The 26,542-nt window shown below is 39.8% G+C and overlaps 2 protein-coding genes across 3 annotated transcripts in view; both read right to left on the minus strand.

Moving 5' to 3' along the window:
- rfx5 (regulatory factor X, 5) overlaps window positions 1-6,008 on the minus strand; it is a 43,488-nt gene extending 37,480 nt beyond the window's left edge. For both annotated transcript variants that reach the window (XM_078176080.1, XM_078176079.1), the window contains exons 1-2: window positions 5,923-6,008; window positions 3,933-4,087 (exon numbers count right to left, since the gene is read on the minus strand). In XM_078176080.1, coding sequence (XP_078032206.1) covers window positions 3,933-4,054 — 122 coding nt within the window. In that variant the 5' untranslated portion in view covers window positions 4,055-4,087; window positions 5,923-6,008. The remainder of the gene's footprint in view (window positions 1-3,932; window positions 4,088-5,922) is intronic.
- A 2,347-nt stretch (window positions 6,009-8,355) lies between these two features.
- psmb4 (proteasome 20S subunit beta 4) lies at window positions 8,356-24,263 on the minus strand. The gene is made up of 8 exons (XM_033637351.2): window positions 24,104-24,263; window positions 15,925-16,051; window positions 13,248-13,327; window positions 13,013-13,159; window positions 12,696-12,777; window positions 9,517-9,633; window positions 9,231-9,319; window positions 8,356-8,503 (listed from the first exon to the last, which is right to left on the minus strand). Exons 1-8 carry the CDS (start codon window positions 24,229-24,231, stop codon window positions 8,491-8,493), a joined length of 783 nt encoding a protein of 260 aa, XP_033493242.1. The 5' UTR covers window positions 24,232-24,263; the 3' UTR covers window positions 8,356-8,490.
- Between the last annotated feature and the right edge of the window lie 2,279 nt (window positions 24,264-26,542).

Below are 26,542 nucleotides of genomic sequence, written 5' to 3' on the forward strand. Positions count from 1 at the left end.
TTGTCTATGTAAACAAACTGAAAAAGTGCATTCAGTAACAGTAAAATAGGTTTAAAGAATTTTGGCTTATGGTTCCATTCAAATGTATATATATCTCAAATTAGAAGAGAGAGAGAGAGAGAGAGAGAGAGCGCGTCTGTGTGTGTGTGTTGTCACGGTACCAAAATTGGGACCCACAGTATGATACCAATGACAGTATCACAGTTCTGAGTAGTATCACGATACCACAGCAAAAATGAGGCAGATGTGCCTTTTGTCATTTATAAAAAGATAAATCACTTTTCTATAATACATCAATGATATTTCAATGGAATAAATTACTTATTGACTTATTCATACTTCAAAAACAGCATCAATAAGTGATTAACATAGGGGAGATCAAAATAAAATAAATTAATAAAATAAAAATCAACCAGCCACCCTCCTCCCCTGACAAGTAAAGAACAGTCCCTTCATAAGTAAAGAACAGTCCCTAAAGTGCGGTGAGGTTTGTGGACCGTTTCCTGCCACAAAGAGTAATGTGATCGGCCCGTTTCTCCTCTGACACGTCACATACCTGTGTGCCGCCAGGGCTTGGCTTTTCAGGTACTTCTGGGCAGTCATGATGCCAACAAGAGGACATTACTGGACGTGGAGCCGGACTTATCCGTCGCTGGTAAGCCATTATCTTGCGCCGCGGAGCACATGGCCGCCGTATTTGATAGGAATACGTATTCCTGTCTGTCTGTGACCCCCGTTCAACCCACAACCGGCAGGAATTGCCGTTATTGGATGGCGCATGGACACTCACCCTCTTGCGACTGGACTTTGAACTTATCCCACAGTAGTGGTACCGTGAGGTACTATAGTACTACAGTACTCCAACATTATGGTATCATATGTACTATGGAGTTTTAGTGCCGCGGTCTACCGTTGGTACCAGTATACCGTGCAACACTAGTGTGAGAGAGAGTGTGCGCATCTGTGTGTTTGTGTGTGAGAGAGAGTGTGCGCATCTGTGTGTGTGTGTGTGAGAGAGAGAGAGAGAGAGAGAGAGTGCGCGTCTTTGTGAAATTATGACCGAGTTAACGAGTTGTTTTCCAACATGAGGGGGTTTTCTTGAATTTTCCCAGTCAGAAAGAGTTTTTCTGATTATGCCGATGTCACTTGAACGCAGCATGTCGGGCATGTCCCCCTCAATGTATATGGTGACTACGGCCCTGTCATGCATGCATAATTAAGGCCCATTTATGCTCCCTTTACGTACGAAAATGTATACATCCATTTCAAACGATGTTACCATCACAGCCCACATACTTCCATGCGCCCTTTACGTTGGCATGGATAGTCTGATACTAAGGTTGTGTGTTGCCATGACAGTAAGCAATCCTCATAAAAAGTTAAAAGACCTGCAGATATGTGTAGGCCTGGTGAAATTAAACAAATAATACATGAGCTAAATTTTTACTTTAGTCTAATATTGATGATGGTGGGGCCTCATATTCATTAACACGCCAAAAATATTACATGATGCCTGCTAGACTGATGCTTGGCTGTAGAGGCTAGGCTAAGCTAAGCTAAGCACAGTGTGCTAAAGTGACAGAAGACGTTTTATTCCATAGCCTAGCTTAATTAAGTTATCGTTGGGTTATAATAGACAGTTACACACATTGCTATTTATAATTGGGAGAAATAAAATTACCACTCTGTTGCAGACTGAGAGGACCAAGGTCCACTCTCATGGGGGTTAGTGTCCTCTGGCTCAGAGCTGCATTCTGGCTCTGGTGGCTCAAACATGTAGGGCTGCGGTTGCAGAAGACAGTTCGGAGATGCATCCATTTTCCTGGTAGCGGTGGTGACTTTGATGGACAGGTGACACTTGGTAGGGGGCGGGGTTTTCACGCATTCCGCGGACACACCCACAGCGTTTGGGAGCAGAGACAGAGGCTGATTTTTACACAACTTTGAAGCCTAATTTCATATATTTGCCGAATTTTTTAATCGTTCAAATTTGACAGGGTAGCTTACAACACCTTTTTCTGTGGTATGTCAAACTCAGATGACATATTTATTTTCACTTTACACGGACTTTAACCAATATATCCACCAGGAGGCAGCCCAGCGTCAAATGTTTATGACAACAACAAACTCAAAAACAAACATGACAACTGTGGAGGAGATATTGATAATGTACCTCGTGCATAAAAGACAAAAACAGAGGCAGCGTTGTGGGAGGCGGTGGTCGGTGAGGCTGTTAAATACGTCACGACTGGAGGACGGAGAATTCTTTTCTCTAGTACTGCTGATGAGAGAAATTGAATTGTTATTTCTTCTTCGTGTCTCACGAGAGCTACGTATCGGGTAGTGACAGCAACACTGCCCTCACAGTTCCCGGTGGTACTGCTCCGTTTGGCCTGTATCTGTAAGCTTTATGGAAATGTGCAGAAATACGGACGAAATGAACGCGGAGCACGGACAGAAGACTCCGTCCGTATCCGTATCCGAATTTAACGTTGAGCATAAATGGGCCTTTAGGCTACAGTTGTCTGGGTGCGCAAAGGTGAAGTACGCTGGTCTTGTCATACAAAGTTTGACGAGTGTCAACTAGACAATATGGAGATGTCTGCATCTTGAAAGCCGGACTACAAATGTGGATAGACAGGGAGAAACACACGCAAGTCTAAGACGTGGTAAGATACGATATTCCTCACTATATGAAGTGACTGATAACAAGATGGATTGTAAAGAAATTCATCAGGTTTTTATTTTGTAGACAATCAATCTGTATTTACTGCATGATGGGATGACAGCACAATGATGTGTGTGGTATCACTGGAAAGCTCTAGTCCTGCGCTTTCATGTGATATGCGTGGCATTTCTGTGCGAGCCTGCATTCGCGAGTAATCCATCTAAGAGTAATGTGTGTGCAAAGCTGTATGAAAGCTCTGTTATACATCATTTTAGTGTAAATTTATCATTTTTTTACACTGTGAAAACACTGGACTACCGACAAGTGCTTGGTCTTGTCGGAAAGCTACGATGCCGCTGTTTCACGTGATATGTGTGGCTTCTCACTATGATGCACGGTCGCGGAGAAAATCAATAGAGAAGAACAGGTGTGAATTTGGACGCACTATGTGTCGTTCGGGCCCATAGGGTTAACAATGTTAGCATCAGAAACTGTGCTTACATTGCTAACAAAACTAACAGTGATGCTAAAGGGCTCAAACTGAGCTGCTTACACACCAAGTTGACCTCTGGGAAGACCGAAGGGTAGGCACAATTTTTCAACAGCAATGCATTAACCAACAACTAACCGGTTAAAAAAATGCAAAATGATGTGAAATAGGCTCTAGTCTGGCACTCCCTTATCTCAGTGAGCTCTACGGCATTTCGAAGCACTGTCCTTTGATGTTTTGTGTTGTAAATGTTTACCCTTTATCTTTTTCTATCTCTCTCTCTCTCTCTCACACGCACATTTCAGAGTTTTCAGTTTTGGCAAGATCTCGGCCATGATTTGCCAGTACTCATCTTGTAGTTCTAGGGTCCTGGCGTCTGGAAATTAAGTGATCGTCTGGTCAGACAAAACAGCTGTCACAGCCCATCTCTGCTCCACCAACCTCTTGAACATGTCATAAACAGAGTTCCGCCGTGTTTTTGTTGACTGGAGCAGAGTGTGCTGTGGCAGTTGCACCTGGGCCTGTTTTGTTTTAAGTCCCATGCTGGCGGTGTGGCTGTGGTTAAAGTGCTTTACCAGCCTCGCTGCAGCAACGATTATGTGACTGATGTGTGCGCTGAAGCCATCATTGATAGCGAGTTGCAGCATGTGTGCGAAGCATGGCCCAGAGTGCCTGGGGACACGTGCTGGGGAGTTGGCTGCCACAATGTTTCTGGCATTGTCATGGATTGTCATGGAATGCATTATTTCCTGTGAGACAACAAAATGAACTTACGAGATGTTGCTCTTGAGTTTCTGCAACAGCATGCTGGGCTCCGTGTCGCCCTCACCTGCCTCCAGACTGCCATCCCCCCGCCGGGAGGCTTCGGCTTGCTGGTGCCGCTCTGCCTCCGACATCTGGACCAACTAACCAGTGCTAAGTACCACCATCTAAGGAGACAAAAACACATTCTCAACTACACTGCTGTTGTGACAAATATACTTTATATCATAGCTTGTAGAACTGAAATACATAACTTGATTAATCAGTTCACAAAAATTCATTATCAACAATTTAAATAATCAAATTACGGTCATTGTTTTAGGCTGGAATGAGCCCAGCTTGCCAAATGCCGGTTTTCTTCCATATTTAAGAACTGAAAATCTTTTTGGACTTTTAATTGGAAAAATCAGAAGACATTTGAAGGCGTCAACCTGAGGACTAAGAACTTGCGCTGGCTCCTTTTTTACAACTTTCTTACAGTTTGATGATTAATCAGTCAATAAATAAATAATTGTAAATTGCAGCCTGATAATGTGCTTATAAATTTTGTTCAAATCCACACAATTTTATTTCTGATTCTAGTAGAGAACTCAAAGTTTCCACAGATACCAGACTTGTCAGGATGAATTTTGAGATAATGACCATATATGTAAATTGAATATTTATCTGCTTTTTGCACACTGTATTGTATTATACATTTTGTTTAAAACATATTCCATTTAAAAGAGTGGAGGAATTATCTTTTACTTAAGTAAACGTGTTAAATGTTAATTGGTGAAGTAACTAAAGCTGTCAGATAAATGCTGTTCAGTAAAAGATACAATAATTCCATCTAGAATGTAATGAAGTGGATGTATAACGTGGCATTAAAAGACTCAAATATAAAGTACAAGTACCTCGATGTTGTACGTAAGTACAGTACTTGTGTAAATGTTCATATTTACGTTTCACCACTTGATTTGCACAACCAGGACGCTACTTGAGGAACAGGTGAATTGGGTTTTGAAGGATTGATTTGATGTAATATAGGTAATATAGATGCTGGAAAGAGAAACTGACTTTAATGCATGAGTTAGTTGGGTCGTTGGTTTCAACACTGAGACAGTAACACTGCTGTCAGACATCAGACAGACAGCCGGGTCACTCCCACCTGTCTCCAGTCACTGCAGCACCTGAGCGGCGCAATGAATTTTAACATAAGACGACATTTTAAAGCTCAGGTTTCAGCCCAACTCGCGCTGTCAGCCGGTAAAAATAGGCCCGCTGGCTGCCGGGTAGTGACACATGCCGGCTGTCACGGTGCAGTTAAACGTTACGACTACTACCGGAGCGGGAGGCATGTTTCTGGGGAGGAAAACACAGCCCGTCGCCGGCCATACTCGGTACACACACGGCAGCTACTGTTAGCCGGAGATGTTAATGTGCCAGCGGCCGAAATGTGACAGCCGTTCCCCGCATGACATGCTCGATTGCCGTGTTTACAGCGCGCAGAGAGCCGGTAGTCATGTGCCTGCCATTTACTATTTCAACACGCACACACACTCGCGCGCATACTGTGACCCAGCTCAACATGTTCCTGCCGAGCTAACTGGCTAACGGACAACACAGACACCCTCTGCATTAGCTAACCGAGGAGGTGACACTTCAGCGCGTTAGCTGGAATTAAAACCAACAGGTTTAACAGCGCTTAAACGCCGTAACCGAGAAAACTGGTTCACACGGAAAAACACCACATTAGTCTGGCTAACATTTTCCGCGTTCCTGTGTGGCTAGCTAGAAGCTCGCTGCTATCCCTGAGAGGCTAACTAGCTAACTAGCCTAGCTGGTTGCTATCAGATAGCATTAGCTAGCAAGCAATGAAACACCCCTTAAATGTGTTTTTACACGCTATTCGTAATTTCAGAATAGTTCCCGATAAAAGTTTATTTATTCTGTTACTACTGTATGAACAGTTCGGCTAGTCCCATTTGAGTATTTATTTTAAAAAAGAAAAAGAAAGTACCTGAGCCAAGATACAGCAAAAATCCCCTTTCAGATTTTTTTGTGATTGGACGGCTTTGTTATGTCTGCCTGACTACAAAGCCAACGTCTATTCCGACTGGTCGACTGTTACAAATCTACCCGGATACCAAAAGCGGGTGAAATTTCATTCGTCGATCAGAATTATTTTTCTGACAGGGATTTTTCTGATTGGACGCCTTTTCCTGGTCTGCCCAGTTACAAAACAGATGAATTTATTTCGCTAAATCTGCATAGCAACAGCGGCCTGTTTAGACAGCGAAAGCGAAAGTATTCAAATACATGTTTTATAAATACGTAGTTAACATTTCTGTCTATTAAATATGTATGATTATTATACAGTCTAGATAAGAGCAAACATTTTTAGAGGCTATGCATAAGTAATTTTATTTTTATGTTGTTTTTTTGTACAGTTTTTATTTTTATCACTGTAAAGCAAATTTCTTTAATCGTATGTTGTCAAAGAAACTTCTGATATACAGTTTTGTTTTTGGTTAATATTTTAAAGACTTGTTAAATCAAACACACTTTGTGAGGAAAAATTGACAACTATTTTTGACAGGAATCTGAGAATTTATTGTGGACTGCAATTAAAAACAAATTTAATTGAAAAAAGTTATTTGAAAAAAAAATTTGTTCTAAAAAATGTCCGGTTTCTAGAAGACACCATCAGCCTGAAATGGTTAAAATGTACACATTTACCACAGGATGTTCATGTGAGAGGAACAGTAATGTCCAACTGAAAGTAAAATACACTGCTCAAAAAAAATAAAGGGAACACATAATCATCACAGTGTAACTCAAAGTCAATCAAGCTCCTGGGATATCAACCTGTCCAGTTAGGAAGCAATACTGATTGTGAAGCAATTTCACCTGCTGTTGTGCAAATTGGACAGACAATAGGAAGAAAGGAGAGGCAATTACCGAGACAACCCCTAATTAGGAATGGTTTTGCGGGTGGTGGCCACAGACCATTTCCCTCTCTGCGTCCTTTCTGGTTGATTCTTGGCTAGTTTGAATTTTTCCAGTGGCCTCACCACTAGTGGTATCATGAGGTGGTATCTGCAGCCGTCAGAAGATGCTCAGGTAGTGCAGCTACTCCAGGATGGCACATCCATACGCACAGTGGCCCGAGGGTTTGCTGTGTCTCCCAGCACAGTGTCAGGAGCATGGAGGAGATACCAGGAGACAGGCCAGTACACCAGGAGAGGTGGAGGGGGCCGTAGGAGGGCATCAACCCAGCAGCAACCCACTATCTGCTTCTTTGTGCAAGGAGTCACTGCAAGGAGCACTGCCAGAGCCCTCCAAAATGACCTCCAGCAGGCCACTCGTGTGCAGGTTTCTGCCCTTACTGTCAGAAACAGACTCCATGAGGGTGGCATGAGGGCCCGATGTCCACAAGTGGGGCCTGTGCTCACACCCTGGCACCGTGCAGCCCGTTTGAAGACCAGAATTGCCAGATTTGCCACTGGCGCCCTGTTGTCTTCAGAGATGAGAGCAGGTTCACACTGAGCACATGTGACAGATGTGACAGAGTCTGGAGACGCCATAGAGAACGTTTTGCTGCCTGTAACATCCTCCAGCATGACCGGTTTGGTGGTGGGTCAGTGATGGTCTGGGGAGGCATATCCTTGGAGGGCAACACAGACCTCCACGTGCTAGCCAGAGGTACCCTGTCTGCTGTTAGGTACCGGGATGAGATCCTCAGACCCATTGTCAGACCATATGCTGGTGCAGTGGGCCCTGGGTTCCTTCTGATGCATGACAATGCCCGGCCTCATGTGGCTGGAGTGTGTCAGCAGTTCCTGGATGACAAAGGCATTGATGCTATTGCCTGCCGTTACCCAGACCAGACCTGAATCCAATCGAGCACCTTTGGGGCATCGTGTATCGTAGCATCCATCGCCCGGAGCTGACTGATGCCCTGATCCAGGTCTGGGAGGAGATCCCCCAGGAGACCATCCGTCGTCTCATCAGGAGCATTCCCAGACATTGTAGGGAATGTATACAGGCACGTGGAGGCCATACACACTACTGAGCCACATTATGAGTTGTCCTGAGGAAATTCACAGAAGTTGGATCAGCCTGCGATCTGATTTTTCCACTTTGATTTTGGGTATGATTCTGAATCCAGTCCTAAATGAGTTAATATTTTGGTTTCCATGAATTGTTCTAAATGAATTACACTATGTAATCAATAAAAAATTTCTTCTGGAATATTTCATTCATCAAGATCTGGGATGTGTGATTTAAGTGTTCCCTTCATTTTTTTTGAGCAGTGGTGTGATGTGCATAATTTAATAAGCAAAACTTTAAATGATTTATCTGGGGGAAAAAGGAACATTTGATTTCCAGTTTAAAGTTTTTAAATGTGAACCACATTTGTTTAAAACACAAATGAAAACAAAAAAACCAATGCAATTCCTTTTTTATTTATTACATTTATTTTCCATCATACAAAAGTTAGAATAAACATCAGAAAAAAAACTAAACTGGGTTAGATAAGTTGCAATTGTTTTTGATGGAAGGCTTCATCAGTCACACCTCATCCTCATTCAAACCCACTGCAGAAAAAAAAAAAACATGATTACAATTACAACTTTTATCACCTTAAGGGTCATCAATGACACTTGAAAAGCAGAAATACATATAATTTTTTCAGACTGCATTTCATCGCTAAGCATCTTGAGAAGCTCTGTCTTGTAAGTCTTCATCAATGACTGTGACCAGTTCAACAGAAAGATTTGTTTTCTCGGTTTGATTTCAATAAGTTTAGGAGGAATCAGCAGATATAATTTTTTAGTATTTCACACAAAGCAACTAAAATTTTATTATGAGGCAAGTCTTGAAAAAAATATCAAACTTTCTGATAATGTAAATTTTATTTTGATTTGTTATATGAAAGGATAAAACTGTTCAATGACTTTAAAATTCAAATTTAATTTTAAAAATCAACAGCAAACAGTTAATATTTGCTTCAACGTCAGTATCAGGTTTGTCTCTGCTAACAGAGTGCCAAATCCTCCACCTGCTTCTCAGTTAAATTCCTCCAGAGTCTCCTTGTTACATGTTGCCCTTCTTTCATCAGATTCTGCACAGCTGGAAGGTTTTTACTGTGAAAAAGCTGCACACTCTGAGTGCTCTGAGAGCAAACTCTCAGCTGGACTTAAAGTTGTTCTACATCCGTACTTGAATATCACTGACATTTTGCAAAACGACCAACTATTTCATTTTATTTGACTGTTATCACGGGGAACCTTATGGGGACCATCCTGCGACCTTTGACCTTACCTGACCATGTGAGCGATGTCCCAGTTGGTTTCTGATGACAAAGGTCCAATAATCTCCACGCCCTCTTCTGTTACTATGGCAATCTCATGCTAAAACAAAAACATCAACACATAACTCATTAAACTTCACGGCAGTGTACGTGTGAAAAGGAGGAGACCGATAATATTAAATGATACAGTCAAACCAGTCAAGAAGTGAAATATAAACTATATAACATTAGCAGTTACCAACAGTACTGCTTTAAAACAGCTGACTCAGGATCAGTCTACAGGTTAAGTGAACTCACCCTGTTGTAGGAGCGAGCGTCTCTGTAGTAGAGGACTTTGAGGCAGCGCTCTACCAGCTCCCGGGCCTCCTGCTTAGTGATTTCCACCTTGTTCTCCACCACCTCCCTCATCAGAGGCTAAAACAGAGGCCAAACACTATTTTGAGTGTTGTTTCTTTTTTGTTAATATTCTATATTTAAATGTAATAACAGTTAAATGATAAAATAAACTTTAACTGGTCACCAGAGGGGACTGTTGCAGCAGCACACTGAACAGTTCAGGTAAACAGAGAAACTACAATAAATAAATAAATAAATATAAGAATAGAATAAAAAATAGAAAATTACACAGAGCATATGGAGATAAAATTAAAAGGTAACACGACAGTGGTGTGTTGTAGTATGATATAAAAGCCTACGTTAACAGTGTACACAAGACAGATGGTACGATTAAATACTGTTACTTGGTGTTTGAGTGTATTAATGTGGAGGTGTTATATAAATAGAAAATAGAATATGATGCAAAAAACTGTGCGAACATATGAACATGTAACAGCATAGTATTAGTTTCAGATATGAGTATACAGTGAAAGGCAGTAATATAATATATAACAGTACAAGAACATACCTTTTAACAGAGTATCAAGTAAAAGAACAACGTACAAACAACATGGAAATAACAGTGAAGTGTAGTGTGATGAAATGAAAGCTAACTGACATACATTGACATTGTCATACAGATTAGTGTTAATTTATCATGTTGATCTGTTCTGTACAATATCTATTGCATGTCTGTCCGTCCTGGAAGAGGGATCCCTCCTCAGTTGCTCTTCCTGAGGTTTCTAGGGCTGACCCAAAAAATTCGAAGCTTCGTTCAATGGCACAGGATTCGATTGTGGAAAAAAAAAAAAAAAAAATCGAATATTCTGCCTTTTTTTTCTCCCGTAAATCAGAGAACAGGGATATTATTATTGCCACGGGTTATTTGAAATGGACAAAGGTATTCTTTACTGGTGAGTTAAGGGAGAATAGCTACCATGTAATTAAAAAAAGAAAACATCTCTGACAAGGAAACAGAAAGCTTGACGTGCAATGAATGAGACCTATTATCCTGCTTGAACACAGACGACTAAATTTTTTCAACAATGTGACTCAAAATAATGATAAAATAGATTTTATTGATGTAAAATAATATGCTGATGGTGACATTTTCCACTGGTCCGCTGCGCTCTGAGTCTGGTGTCAGTGACACATGCTGCACATCTGTCTGCTTGCGCTGCAGTGCGCGCAGAGGGTTTTAATTTTTAGTGTTAAATCAAAAGTTAAACACTACTAGAAGTAAAAGTGCTTTTTCGTTTGTGAATATTTTTATCTTAATTCTAGGGTTGCAAGACACTACCTTTTCGCCATAATTCTTAAGTTATTAACTTTTTTGGACTTTTTTTTCACCTACTGAATGTATGCACATGCTGCTTTAGCTATTTAATGACAACAACTGTGAAAAAAAGACCTACCCTGCTGTACAGGAATCAGTGAAGGGAAGCAGGGAAACTTTGATGATATTCAACCAGCTGTATGTCATCGCACTGTACGCAGATGAAGCCAAACACTGTTCATCTGCACAAACTGCGATGCCACACAGCTGATCAATATCGACGAAGTTTCCCTTTATATTCATTGTCTTCTGTCACGATCACCAGTGATGTGGTGATTCAGTTTTACATTGTGATCTGTAGCCTATAGTTTGGCTTTGGCTTCTATCTTTGTCTTTTTAACCTGTTTTTGCTGCTCAGTCAGTTTGACATCCTGGATATATTCTTCAAGCACATTTTGTAGACCCCTCTGTCTTGCTTCTTTCTGGAATTACTGTTTCATTTTCCAAAAATATGATAATATTTCCTCGGGGGAGTGCAGTTAGCTCTGTCCATCACAAAGGGGCGGAGCTTAGCAAAAGGTCAATTACTGCTTGGATGCCTACAGATGAAATTATTAAGAGGGTTTAGCCAGATAAGCTGTTCGCTAATTCATGTTAATTCAATGAGTAAACCAACAAAATGTAAATTGCCTGTTTGTCTGTAACTCAACGAAAAATATTCAGTGAGGTAACACGCTCCACTCTGTTACACCACTGTACAGCTCTTTTTCTCTGCTTCTATGGCAGCTTGACTCCTCTCCCCACCGTGGATGTATAAAGGACACTGTGTTGCTGTCTCTTGTGTGCTGACAAATGGATGAGGATAGATGAGGAGAGACTAATTGCTGAGGTTGAGAAATATCCAGAACTAATTGACCCACAATCCTGTCATTATAAAGACAATGACAAAAAAAGATACTACCTGGCAAGCCATGGCTCCTGAGATCACCCCTTTTTATTTTTTTAAAGATACTTTTTGGGCATTTTGCCTTTAATGGACAGGACAGCCTAGTGTGACAGGGGGAGGGGGGGAGAGAGAGAGAGAGGGAGAGGGGATGACATGCAGCAAAGGGCCACAGGCTGGACTCGAACCCGTGCCGCTGCGGCAACAGCCTTGAACATGGGGCACCTGCTCTATCCACTAAGCCACCGACACCTCATGAGATCAGTAGCTCGTGAAAAATGAGATGTCAAATTTGTGTCTACAGGTGTTATTTCCATGTGTCATATTTTAATTTAATGTTTGTTAAGTATAAATCTAAAGGCCCTGACACACCAAGCTGACGATCAGCCGTCATTCAATGTTGGGCCGTCGGTGAGCATCTGTTGCCCTAGTCTTTGCGGTGTCCTGTACTGTTGCCCCTCGTCAGCCACTGAGCATTTTTTGAAACGTTTCCTGATAGTTTGTGTTATTGTTCACTGGCGCAAGGTAAATATGCTCTGTTCTCTCAACATTGGATTGTTTTGTTAAAGTGCTGACTGGCTAACTCTAGCATCAAGATGGTCTTCCTGTTTCCCTTTTTGAATGATGAATACAGCTGACCGCCGTCTGCTGGCATGGAGAGGTATTTGCTCTTATGCAGGCGCCGATCCTACATGCAGGTTGGCCGTCAGCTATAGTCTTTGAGGTCTGTTCATGTGCAACTTTTTGGCTGAGACACTGATACAGCAGTCAGCTCTCGTTGCCACTAGTTCTTTGATGTCGGTTTGGTGTGTCTGTCGGACTGTGTATCAACAAACTTTCAGCTGCAGTGTTAACAGGGCTTTAGTTTACTGACTCACTCACCTGAGCCAAGTACGCTCCAAAGCCTGTGGCCACTGTGGGAGCCTCATAGGCCACGCCCAGCTTGTCCACGTAACCTAGGAAACTAGAGGGAGGCAAGATGGCCTACTGGTTAACTGCAGCTCACAAGATGCTGTTTGTAATAATAATAATGATAATGATAATAATAATAATAATAATAATGATAAACTTTATTTATCTTTTTCATATTAAAGTCACAAAGTGCTTTATGGGGTTGAAACAGGAACAAAAATGTTTCAGGACAGCAGTGAAATAGTGCGACAATTACAACAACACAAATTCATTTACAGAGCACTAACCTCTCTCCGTTGTAGAAACCTCCGATCACCACGGTGTTCCACAGAGGATTCATCCTGCTGCGACGGTTGTACATCACTCTGGTCAGCCAGGAGTGGACTGCCTTCGGACTGTAGCTGTGACCGTCACCAAGCAACTCCTCGTCAATGCTGACAGACAAAAAAAAAAAAAAAACGAAGTTCATATCTGAGCACGGAGCAGCTCTACATGCAGGAGGTTACATTTCTGTCAGCTTACACCATCTGCTCGATGATCTGCTTCAGATGCTGGTAGTCAGCGTAGTCTCCTGAAGCTCCCAGGATGGTGCTGTTGTTAACCTGAAGTAGAGACACATCCAAAACTGTCAACCCCACTTTTTGGACCGCTGCCTGAACAACAAGGAGCTAATGATTTCATTAATTCATATGTTATAATATATAAAAATATGAGTGTTAAGTACGGATGTCCCGATCCGATATCAAAGATCGGTATCAAGGCTGATGAAGGCTTTCTGCCATAGCCCACAGGAACGGCGCTCCATTATGTTTTTCTCTCCAAGTGAGGATTATAACATATGACGCTCACATAATCCGGTCCAAATTAATGTGTATTTTTAAGTGCTTTAAGATCCACTCATTACTTAAATTATATGTCATATAAAAACATTGAAATTTAAGGTGTTTTGATGGATTCAAATCATCACCTCATGCACTGAGTAACATTTCTAGTTAACATTCCACCTTAAAAGTTGCCAGCAGTCTGCCCAATTAATTTAATTATTTTTTCACAGACTACAGCTGCTGTAAGAGGCAGCAAAACATCCCTTCATTTTATAGTTAAAGTTTACTAATATACAGTGGTGGACAGTAACAAAGTAAATTTACTTGAGTATCCATACTTTACTTGAGTATTATTTTTGGGGGATACTTTTACTTTTTCTCCACTACATTTGAAGGACAAATATTGTACTTTTTTCTCCACTACATTTCTATTGATGCTCTCGTTACTCGCTACTTTTGCTCTTACGTCAGCTGATGAATTTTCTTTTCTGTCTTAGCCGTATTGCCGTACCTGTACTACGTCATGCTTAAAACGAAACTTAACTTTGGCGGTTCACATCCACATAGGCTCAATGGCTTCAGCAGCGATGGAGGAAGAAACCAACGGAGAAACTTCCCCTAGCCCCGAGCATCCGTGGCCATATCTCAAGCCCATGTTCGAGGTTTTTGATACAAAGAATGATTCGTATCAGTTGAAGGGTTTGCTGTGTTTACTGCGAACAACTATATCACGGCCTACAAAAACTCGTCTTCCAACTTGAAAAAGTATGTTGCGGTATGTAACTTAGCTAAAAGCAAATTTTCACTTGAAATACGTAGAAAAATCTGCCAGTGGAGCAAGGTTTTTTTTTTCTTATTACAAGCAAAAATCTTGCTCAACTGGTAGATTTTTCTACCTGTTTCAAGTGAAAACGTGCTTGAAACAAGTGAAAATTGGTTAAAAACAAGTTACTTTTTAGGTGATGTGTCTTATTTTAAGTGTAATGAGATTTGTTTTGACTAGAAATGAGACATTTTGACTAGAAATAAGACAAATATTCTTGGTAACATTTTGAGTTTTTGCAGTGTATACCTCATGATGTGTTCAAATGTAACTACAAGAAACGGAAATTTGGGTTTTTGTGAGCAAAATACAGTTGGGGGGTGAAATTTGTTTTCTTGGCAATATGAAGGAATTTCATTTGTTGATGAATGCAGCTGAGTTTGTGTTCTGAGGCTTCTTGCCTTTGTTTATTTTTGAGCTATAAACATTTCTGTAGCAGAATCGCTTCAGAAGACAATAAAGCAACTTTCCTTTCCTGAGATTTTTTTAAGTACTTCTACTTAAGTAATTTCTTAAGCAAATACTTTACTTTAGTACTTTTACTTAAGTAATATTTTGACTAAGCTACTTTTACTTGTATTGGAGTAATATTTGACAAGGAGTATCTGTACTTTTACTCAAGTAGTGAAGTTGTGTACTCTGTTTACCTCTGCTAATGTTACTCAGCCCTGAGCAGAGTAACCATCCGCTATTGACCAATCAGACTGCAGTGTTTCTGGCTCCACCTTTTAGTACCAGATCTGTGTGCTAGGTATCCCAACAGAGGGGGGACCAAAAATGGGGAAGGTAAGGAACGGTTCCATTGATACCAACTTTTCACAGTGGAAAAGAAAAAAACAAAAACAACACTTAGTGAACTGAACTGAACCATACCAGACTGCTTGGTGGAAACAGGGCTTTATTCATGTATGTCATGGTGTTATATTCATTAGATTTCTCAAATATTCACAGCTGTAAATCTGTCAAAGACCAAAGCATTATTCTCTGCAGTTGCAGCTAGACACATTTTTAGAGCCGAACAATGGCTGACAAAAAACTAAGGCAGTCAGAAACTATTACAGTTCTTTGAAAGAGACAAACGCCAATGCAGAAACATCAGCTGCTGCTCTGGACCACCAGAGAAGAACTGATTATTGTAATTACTTCTCTTAAATGGTCATCTTCCTTATCTACGATTATTCAATTCAAATGTGTATCTAGTTGATCTATGGCAGAGATTATCAAGCTGTTTCTGTAGCACAAATTATTATTTTCTATTTATGTAACAAAAGACCTCATTGTTCAACGAATAATATTTTAATTGTTAAATCTAAGATGGTAGATTACTGTTCTAATCTAACAGATCTAAAACTCCTCTCTTGTGCTGATTTTTCACGAGTGTAAAAAACAGGCTGCATTAGATTATTCCAAGGGACATAAATTAATGGGTCCCCTGATAGTGTATTCTTATAAGGAAGGGATCCTTGGTTGAAGAACAATTGATAACCTCTGATCTAGGGGAAATGCTAACATGTGTTTGCTACAGTTATGTTGTGTCAGCAGAGACCATCACCTTCATGAGACGTGAGATGTTCCTAAAGCGGGCCAGAGAGCCGTATGAGCCCAACATGTCTGCAGCAATGATGACGCCCCCGGTGAACTTCACTCCGAGCACCGACGTCCCGGTTACCATGGGGTTACTGCAGGGAGACAGGGAGGAGGTTCAGTCTCAGAAGGGCTTTCCTGATATCTCATCAATTTACAGCTTAAGACCAACACATTGGCAGACAAGCTCGCAATAACACTGTATCTGTTCATAGAAACCGTTTTCCTCTGGAGATTAAAGAAGTTTTATTAACCTGAACATGAGTTTACTGGTAAATTATATACAAAATAAGAAGATGTTGAAAAAAAGGTGGATTTTTATCACCTGAAATATATTGCTGGCAGTGTGGCCTATCACACAAGGATATACAATTTACAGAAAATAAAACCTAAAAGGTAAATACAAATGTAGGATGACAAGTAAGTGAATTTTTCATTGTGTAATCCAACATTTCTGATGACCCAGTGTTTCTAAAGTTAAAGCTGCAGCCATGTTTGCAGTTCCAAAATCTGATAAAACAATCTTTATATCATACACTGGATGCTTGGGTTAAACAGTGCTTTAGAAGTATAATGATTTGTTCTGTTATCAAATTTTGACAGTTTAACTAAATTATGTCACTAATCACATTCAAGTAAGATTGAAAGATTACCTGAATAATCAAACAATTGTTTGTATTAAAGTAATACCTTACATTGACACACATCCTGGATTATTATATTTACACATTGCACCTATTTGCTGTACTGTGAACTTTCATACATCCCCTGCTTGATATTTTGGCACATACTGCACAAAACTGTATCGCCTATTCTGTAACAGCAATATTGTGCATATTTATTATGTTATTGTACTTTTTACATGTATCTCTCAATTTTATTATAATTTTCCTATTCTACATTTATGTTCTTGGGTGTTGCAGCATTATTTATATTCCTCTTAATATGATTTTGTATGTTTAATGTACACACTAAAAAAAGAAAAAAGCAAATTCCTTGTAAGTGAAAAATGTTCTGAAAGCAATGAATGTCGTCCATCATATTTATGTCTATCTATCTATCTATCTATCTATCTATCTATCTATCTATCTATATTCCTGTGCACCTGTCTACCACAAATTTATATTATTTAATTTATATTCTAATTTTTGCATAATGTTAAGTCTTCTTTTTCTTCAAATGCACATTTACATTTTTCAAGGTTTTATGTATAAAGCCCAATATCACAAATCAGAATTTGCCTAGGAGGGCTTTACAGCATAGGACATCCCTCTGTGCTTTGGATAAGGAAAAACCCCAAAAAACCCTTTAATGGGGGGAAAAACAGGAGGAAAAATGGTAGAAACCTCAGGAAGTAACTGAGGAGAGATCCCTCTTGCAGGACGGACAGACGTGCAATAGATGCCTTGTGTACAACTATGTTCAACTAAAGCAGGGCTGGCCAAAGTTTTTTTTTGTTTTAATGGGGGCCCAATTAGATGATTAAATCATGTGAATAAACCCAGGAGTTATTTCTAAAAATCCCGTACACATGAGACAAACGACTATTTCACCTTCTTAATTTTTCTATGCTGGTTTAGTGATTGAATGCAACCTTTCAGTTTCACTCTTCAAAGAGAACTCATTTTGAGGAAACAACAACAACCTTCATTAATAAACTCAATAAGATAGAGCAAACATTTTAAAAAATAAAAGTAGTGAACAATAATGTTATACAACAAATTAGAAATATTATCTTAAACTGCAGAGGAAAAATGATGTTCAGATGCTTTACAGGTCTAAAAACTCAAATAAATCTACAAAAGAATTTATCTGTTGAACTCAAATCGCACGTAGATGTACAGTGGTGGAAAAAAGTTTTCGGACACCCTTAAAATTTTACACAATCTCAAATATTATCATGAAATATTTGTGGAAAAATCTTTTTTGTGTTTCAAAAGGTGTGGCTGCATTAGACAGATACAAACAAATACAAATTATATTTTTTTGTTTATTTGTTTACAAGAAAAACTAATAAAACTAAATTCTTGACAGTTTCAATATGTCAGTTCTCAACATTGTCTGTATCAAAGTCAACAAATAACAGAGAATGTGTTCAAAACTGAACAAAAAATAAATAAACCATCACATCATCAAATTAATATTTAGTAGTCCTGCCATTGGCACGTAGTAGAGCTCTAATCCTGGCTGGCATGTTCCCCACGAGCCTTTCACACTGTTGAGGGGTAATCTTGTCCCATTCTTCTTGAATTACTGCTTTTAATTCTTCTAAATTCTTTGGTTTATGCTTTGAAACAGACCTTTTGATAATCCACCACAGATTTTCAATGGGGCTCATGTCCGGGGATTGAGCTGGCCACTCTAAGACCTGGATACTGTGCTCCTGCAGCCAAGTTCTACTGGCCTTGGATGTGTGGCAAGGGGCATTATCTTGTTGAAACATCCAGTTTTTACCTCGACGGAACAGTGCATGCGCAGAAGGGAGCATGTGGGTTTCGAGAATGGTACAATACTTGGTAGAGTTCAATGTGCCATCACAGACAGTGAGATGACCAACACCAGCAGCACTCATGCATCCCCAAACCATGATACTGCCTCCACCATGCTTGACAGTAGGTACTGTACATGCTGGAGATAATGCTTCGCCTGGCCTTCTGCGTACCCTCACATTAGTAGGAGGAAGATAAAGCTGGAAACTGGACTCATTTGACCACAAAATCTTCTTCCAATTCCTGGCTGTCCAGTTCTTGTGTGCCTGGGCCCAACGACGCTGGGCTAACCTCTGTCTCTCATTGATCAGGGGCTTCTTGATAGCCTTGTAGGACCTTAAGCAATGATCTAAAAGTCGGCCACGTACAGTGCGGGTGGAACAGTGGACACCAGTTTGGTTTGACCACTGCTGCTGAAGCTCCTGTGATGTCATTCGGCGGTTTTGCCTGCACAAGCAGATCAGGATGCGGTCATTTCTTGCTGAAGAAACCCTTGGACGCCCAGATCTTGGTTTGTCTTCCAAGCTGTTGGTTCGTCTGTATTTCTGCAGAGTGTATGCAACTGCTGAAGGACTGCATCTGCACTTCCTGGCTATCTGGCGGCAGCTGTACCCTTTCTGGCTGAGAATCTTTATCTTCAGGTGTGTTTCCTGCGTTAGGTTCCTTGTTTTAGCCATTTTTGTGTCTGACGAACTTTCAAATGTGCTGGCTTTATGTAGACACGAAGCTTGGCAACAAAAATTGTGTCTTTTAATAAAAAGAACGACCTTCATCACTGGTACCAAAATGACCCAATACTCAAAATTTCTTATGTATTTTTATGGAACCAATCAATTTTAAGTTTTTAATGGCTTTTTTAGGATTTATTTAGTATTTTGGCTGTGACTGTACTAAAAGAAATTGCACTTGAAGACCTAAGAGTGATTCTTAATGCAATATTTCACAAATACATGGGGTGTCCGAAAACTTTTTTCCACCACTGTATGTATGAACTGGAACATCTGCTGATTACCACAATTCTTGTAAGGCAAGATATAATATACATTTAAACGACACAGATGCATTAAATATATGAATTTGCAAAAGATCTGCTAAGAGGTATAAGATTATACAAATTATTGTTTGAATGTACTTACCTTTAATTTAAATTCTCTATATTTATTACATTGTTTATTTCAATTATTTATTTATTATTATTCATTTATTATTTGCCGATATCCAATATGACAATATCTTACAACTCATTTGACACATAACCAAAATCAATCATCACGTGTCTTCTGTAGTGGAATTAACATCATATTATGCATGCATAATCTTATCGTGGTGGCCCACCAGCAGATGGAGACTTGAAATACAGTGCTTTTCAATGTATGTAGTATTTATCAATTGGGCAAAATGAGAAAAAGCATGTTGGCTGATTCATTTAGAGCAGATATTGGTCAATACCACTGACATACCGATATTATAGTGCAACCCTAATTATTTACTATTTATGTAATATAATCATTGTCTTATCCCTCAATTTTTGTTTTAGATATTTTATGTTTTAACTAACATATCTATCTATATCCACCTTATTCCTGTAGAAATGATTTTGAGCGCAACTTCCCGTGAGATAGCGGAAGTAGCAGTAAACTAGTTAGTCCCATAGACTGTCTGAGGTTAGTCCCAGTGGCTACTCTTGGTGGCTGACTGCCAACACTGGCTCTTTTCTGAAGTAATTTGCCTTCAGTTAAGCAAATACTGATTTATTTTTTAACAAATAATTAACTAATGTTAACTTGGCATTTTCTAAAATGTCTTTGCAGAGCTCTGGTCATGCACTGTCCATGTCTGTAGCGACTAATGACCAATCTAAGCTAAATTTTTGTCTTCAGCAACTGTGTGTTGAGCATGTAACCAGAACAAAAAGGGATTGTTCCTGTCGCAAAAGGTACAACTGATATGAGAAATAAAATCACAAGAGTTTCATGAGTAGTGAAAAAGTATTAAATCAGAATTTGCAGAAGAGAATGACACCTAGACTGACAGGTCCGTCACTCAACGTCAGTACATGATATCCCCGTCTTTCCCCATCTGACTTCATTCTCAACCTACATTAGAAAATTGCTCAGCAACATACCTTGAAATATGTATTTAGTCATTAGGGCTGAGAATGTGTTACTGATTTACCATACTTCCTTTATATCATATAAAAAGATTAATGCCAAAAGTCTTTTACAACTACTTTATATTACTATTACTGAAGTCTGCTGCTAAATTCAGCATCATGGTACGCCCAGAACAGTTTTTAATAAATCAGAAGATAAAAACGTGTAAACTGCGTCGTTAAAGCAGACGAGGGGAGGATTAGCTGGGAAACATCACATTTATTCACTTTACATGGAGCTACAGTTAATACTAAATTATATTGAATGTTAGCTGAATGTGTTAGCATCTCTTAATAAGCAATCAGAAAAAATAAATAATCTTCAGAGGGAGCAGATGTTTACCTTAAGCTAGCTCGGGCCATGTCAAAGTTAACAATATTTTAACGGAGCGAGCGAACTAATTGCTGTCGTGCTCAGTTAAAAAGGAAGAAAAAACTATGCTTTGAGATGGCTCTCAGAGGTGGCAGAGGTATGATCACATAATCCCGTTAGAGCTGTAACAGGTGTTGTGTTCCACGTATCTATCTATCTACATATATAGATACTTATATAAATAGAGATATAAATGTGTCCATCCTGCTTTGCTGATTGTAAATTGTGTTCAATAGTTATTGGCTGCGTTTCCCAGTTAAGAGTGATCTTAAGACTTAAGAGCACAGTTAAGAAACGTCCTAGCTAAGAAGGGTTGCTAAGATACCAAGTTTCCCAGATGTGTTCTTAATTCCCTTCTTAGGGTCGCTCTTTAAGAAGCTCTTAAGAGGAGTTGTCCACTACTACAGTGCTGAAACTAAATCAATCGATGTCAGGCAAATCGATCACCCACCACTTAATCAGCGCATAAGTAACACAGCGCTGCTACCTAACACACTAACTCTCTGCTGCTCGTGTGTATGTGTGTTTTAATGATTCTAATGAAAAACTAAGACGATAAATATTTGACCTATTTTCATGATGAAAACAAGACTACAACTAAATAAAAAGTAGTCTTGGTAAGAGAATCATGAGGAAATGTATTATATTTAAACAAAAAAACACAGACGCCTTGCTGAGGCCGGTGATGTCTCCCAGCACCTCCAGGAAGCTCCCCACTGCGTAAAAACGCAGTGCGGCCAGGCACTGCACCTCCGAGGGCCAAACTGCACCGGGTTGCCCTCTGGATGTGTGGAGACACTAGTTGATGAGGCATTGTATCTCAGCACAGGGCAGCTGGTACTTCATTTGGACAGCCTGGTCTGACAGCACGTCGAGTGGGCTGAAGTGCTGATGCACAAATACAGTTACATATACGGTTTGGCTTCGCACACGGTGACGCTGTTGGTTAGCAGCGAGAATATACTGTAAAGCAGCCATGGTATCTCACACATGTGATGTGGCAACGCCTTTATATAGAGTAGCGGGTGGAGCGTCCCTTGATGAGGTTCCAGCTGAGCTCAATTACACCTGTCAGTTGCCTGATATCTGAATGCGGCAGCTTTGGAGGGTGGATGTGTTTCTGTTGTGCCCTGATGCATTTTTTGGATGCGGTAAACTATCTCATATGTGCATACAGATGTGGGATATGTGTGGACAAATTATGATAAATGATAGTCATGATGATTCATTTTATTTGTGTGCCTGATGTGCACAGCACATAGCCTACAGGAACACACTTGTTATTCCTCATACTTATTTTTCTTATTATTATTTTTCTTTTGCCAGATTTTGGTGCGTAACTTATGCCACAGGTTTGAGAGCACATAGGGTCTTAATAAAACATATAGATTCAAGATTCAAAGTGTTTATTGTCATATGCACAGTAAGGACACGCGTTTCCCTGCAGAATGAAATTCGTTCTTTTCTGTCACCAAATAATGCTAAACAATATAAATCTTAAGTATAAAATAGATCTAGATAAAGTAGGGATGCACCGAATATTCGGTAACCGAATATATTCAGCCGAATATTGCAAAAAAACACACATTCGGTATTCGGTGGAATAAGTTAAAAGCAAGGCCGAATAATAGCGGCGTGTTTTGATAAAACAATCAAACAGCGTGCTGTGACGGGCTGAGTAAAATGACGGCAGTGTGGCGATCCGTCTGTCACGGCACTCGCATTTGCGACTAAAACTAGTTTTGAGCGAGCAAAATAGGCTTAAATCATTCAGCACGCTGTGCGAGCAGCCTACAGATTTCAACCAGCAGCAGAAACAAAAGGCGAATCCCACCGATTGTGGGTTGAACGGGGCTCACAGACACAGACAGTAATATATTCCTGTCAAATACGGCGGCCATAGGCTTACCGCGACAGAGAAGTCGGCTCCAATAATATCCTCTTCTTGGCGTCATGACTGCCCAGAAGTACCTGAACAGCCGAGCCAGCCGAACACAGGTAGGTCTATGTGATGTGTCAGAGGAGAAACGAGCTGTTCACGGCCCACAAACCTCACTGCACTTTAGGGACTGTTCTTTACTTATGAAGGGGAGGAGGGCAGCTGGTTGATTCTTATTTTATTAATTTATTTTGATCCCCCCTATGTTAATCACTTATTGATGCTGTTTTTGAAGTATGAATAAGTCAATAAATAATTTATTCCATTGAAATATCATTGATGTATTATAGAAAAGTGATTTATCTTTTTATAAATGACAAAAGGCACATCTGCCTCATTTTCGTTGTGGTATCGTGATACAACTCAGAACCATGATATTTTCATTGGTATTGCACAGTGGGATCCAATTTTGGTACCCTGACAACACTAATCTGGAGGGGGTTCATCTGCAAAAACTAATGAAAAACTAAACAACAATATTCGGTATTCGGTACTCGGTACTCGGTATTCGGCCAAGCGTTGAATATTATTCGGCTTCGGCCACAAATTTTCATTTCGGTGCATCCCTACTTTAATGAAGTATAAATATATACGGTGCGCACTGTTTTAACATCTCCTTGCAAAGTATAATATTAATTTGCCTGCTGCGGCTGGATCTGTGAGCGTTTGGTCTAAGAAGACTGTTAAGAGTGGGTCAGCTCGATCTTACACCTCCTTCTTAGTTAAAGATCTTCTTAAGCTAAGAGCGATCTGGGAAACGCGTTTTTCTTTCACGGGCAGCTTAAGCGTTCTTAAGAAGCTCTTAGCGTTAAGAGCGATCGGGGCAACGCGGCCATTATAATTTTAGTAAACCTGAGTTTTCTGCAATGCATTAGCCCTCAGTGGCTAGCTAACACAGCTAACAGTTAGTCAGCAAAACAAAGACAGTAAGAACAAAATACGATATTTCCAGTTTTAAAATGATCAATATTGGTTCTTCCCTACTGTTTTAGTTTATCAAATATGTTCTTAAGTATCTTTATTTAACTGTAAAGTGTTAAAACGGTGTAAACCATCAGTTAGCTTAGCACCAGTTAGCTATGGTTTCTCCATGATGATACAGCACAGCGGCGGAGCACAAACCGAAAGCGACAGGGGAGTTCAGGCTGAAATTAACGGCACGCAGTCTCGGTTCTGTCGGAGTAGATCACTCACAGTGTGTGTCTGACCGGCCCGCATGATGTGCCCGGTCCGCTGCTGCTGTCGCCCCCGGGAAAAGAGTAAAACTGTCCGGGCTTCGGTCCGTTCTCCCAGAAATTTAGCTTCAAACCGCTTGACTCCATGTTGGAAATACTTTCAGGAAGTGACGACACAGTGTCTTCTTGTTGAGGGAACTAGTCTGACGTCAAGGAGCGGTGTGGTACCGCCGCCTGCTGTTGGGAGCAACATGAACCCTTGAATAAATTTAGTATATTCATCTAAATGGCTCTTGGGAGACCAAAAACTGATTTTAAAATTACCTATTATTAGGGTCCTTGCAGCTAAGCTGCCAGGACACTATTGTAATCCTAGTTCTTCTTCTTCTTCTTCTTCTTCTTCTTCTTCCGAGGAAATCATACTTCCCATGGGTAAAAACTCACCAAACTTTGCACAAAGGTACAGTCTCATGCCAGATATCCTCAGCTGTAAACTCAAGCCAATAGTCCTGATGGTGGCGCTACAGCAAACGTCTAAAGTTCAAAACTTTGAAAACCATACGTGCTACAACTTCACAACTTTTATCAAACTGTAGCCCCAATACTGAAGAACCTTTTGTACATTTAAACCTATTAAAATTATCAAGTTCATCATTGTTTTTTCAAAAACTGTAAAACTTCTTAAACCTATCTTCTCCCACAATCTTTGCTCAATTGACACCAAACTTTGACTGTAAATGGTACTGTAAACATATACATGCAAATTCTTGCTAAATAAATCTTCAATGTTAATGAAAAAAATGACACAATTCTAGAGTCATAGTAGATGATGTGTGGCAAATTTCAGAATTTTATCTCAAAAACTGAATTTTTTTTTACAGCATTTTGAATTTTGCTCTAATGTGAACAGTTGGAGTCAATGTAAAAATGGCAATTTTAAACATCAGTTTTTCACTTATGAAGCAAATCAATCATTGTTAAAATAAATTACCAACATCTCCATGCTGTCTAGATGCAATATGTGTATTTTCAGATTTTTTTGTTTCGATAACTGAGTTTTTTTTACAGTGGTTTGAAATCTGCTTTTCCATGCATGGACGGCTGCTAAACCTGCACGTCTGGCTTTGTCAATTTGTGAAGCTACAGATGAATTGTCACTGACTAATTAGCTCAGTGAGAGAGAAATAGATTTTTAGTCTCAGAGGTTGTGAGTTCAAGCCTCAGCTGATGCAAAAGGCAGATTGTGTTGCTAAATTCCTAAATGTCTTCCAGTTCTTCTGCTCGTTGCTCAGAATTGCCTAAAAATGCCTGGACCCGACCCATCGCTGCGCAGCAGGTATAATTTAATATTAATGTTTTCCATCCACAGGTAGTTTTTTACCTTTACTTGAGTAGGTTTCTCAAAGGGTCATTTTACTATTACTGGAATCATTGTTTATATATGTTGTTGGAATATAATGATTTTAATGTGTCTGCTATTTGAACTTTAGGTAATGGTTTGATGTTAAACACTGTGATGAGTTCGGCTAATCAAAATGTGCTTGCTTTGCAGAAGTGGAGAAGTACAGGAGAGGAAGAGACACGGAGACAGATGAGTGCATATCGCAATGCTTAGATAATTAGCTCCATATACAGTTAAAAGAACAGAACGATGTACAGATAGTAGAGTACTGCAGGTGTAGGGAGGTGCTGTTGTTCTCGTCTCACAAAACAGGAACCACACCCCACTCGTCATCAGGAAGGAGTCAGATTAACACGAGGCGGGGGCGTGGTGCAGCAGAGAAGGAAATGGAACAACCAATGAGAAGAGGACGACGCCTTGCATGCGCAATGACTCATGTTACGCTTAAACATGCTGGGTCAGGGAGAGATAGTCAGTCAGACTTCGTGAACTGACACACTTGTTGCTTGTCAGGGACTGACAGAAAGACCCAGAGCTCTGTAATTTTATTCCTTTACGGCTTAATAAAACTGCATTGACTGAGACCGAATATCTTCTCCTATTGCTTCATTTAAGAACACGCAGGACTGAGCTCACACATACATGAGAGGAAAGTAGGATGAGACTCTTAGTCCAACAATATATAAAATTTATATTTTAACTTGAGAATAGATTTTGTACTCTTATGGTAAGCTGTTTTAATGTTTAATGGCTAAGCTTGACTATCCGTAATTAACATTATAGATATCAACACCATTTTGACTAGTCGTAATGTCATTGTGACTAGTATGAATTTTAATAGAAGATATCTATAACGTCATTCTGACTAGTCAAAACTACAGTTACAGATATCTGTAATTAGATTTTGACTAGTCAAAACTCTAATGTAAGATATTTGTAATTCAGTTTTGACTAGTAAGATTCAAACTACTTTTGCCATTCATGTGTATGGGGTTTCTCATTATAGATATCTCCAATTTAGTTGCGGATATCTGCAGTTCTTATTGCGGATATCTG

Source organism: Epinephelus lanceolatus, chromosome 16 (genome assembly GCF_041903045.1).
Source record: "Epinephelus lanceolatus isolate andai-2023 chromosome 16, ASM4190304v1, whole genome shotgun sequence".
Taxonomy (NCBI): domain Eukaryota; kingdom Metazoa; phylum Chordata; class Actinopteri; order Perciformes; family Serranidae; genus Epinephelus; species Epinephelus lanceolatus.

Coding starts and splice junctions, on each gene's coding strand:
- psmb4 (XM_033637351.2), bottom strand. CDS start 24,231: ATGGAGTCAAGCGGTTTGAAGCTAAATTTCTGGGAGAACGGACCGAAG. Junction 13,160..13,247: donor CAGATCATCGAGCAGATGGT/GTAAGCTGACAG, acceptor TTTGTCTGTCAG/CATTGACGAGGAGTTGCTTG. Junction 12,778..13,012: donor GGTTTCTACAACGGAGAGAG/GTTAGTGCTCTG, acceptor GCCTCCCTCTAG/TTTCCTAGGTTACGTGGACA.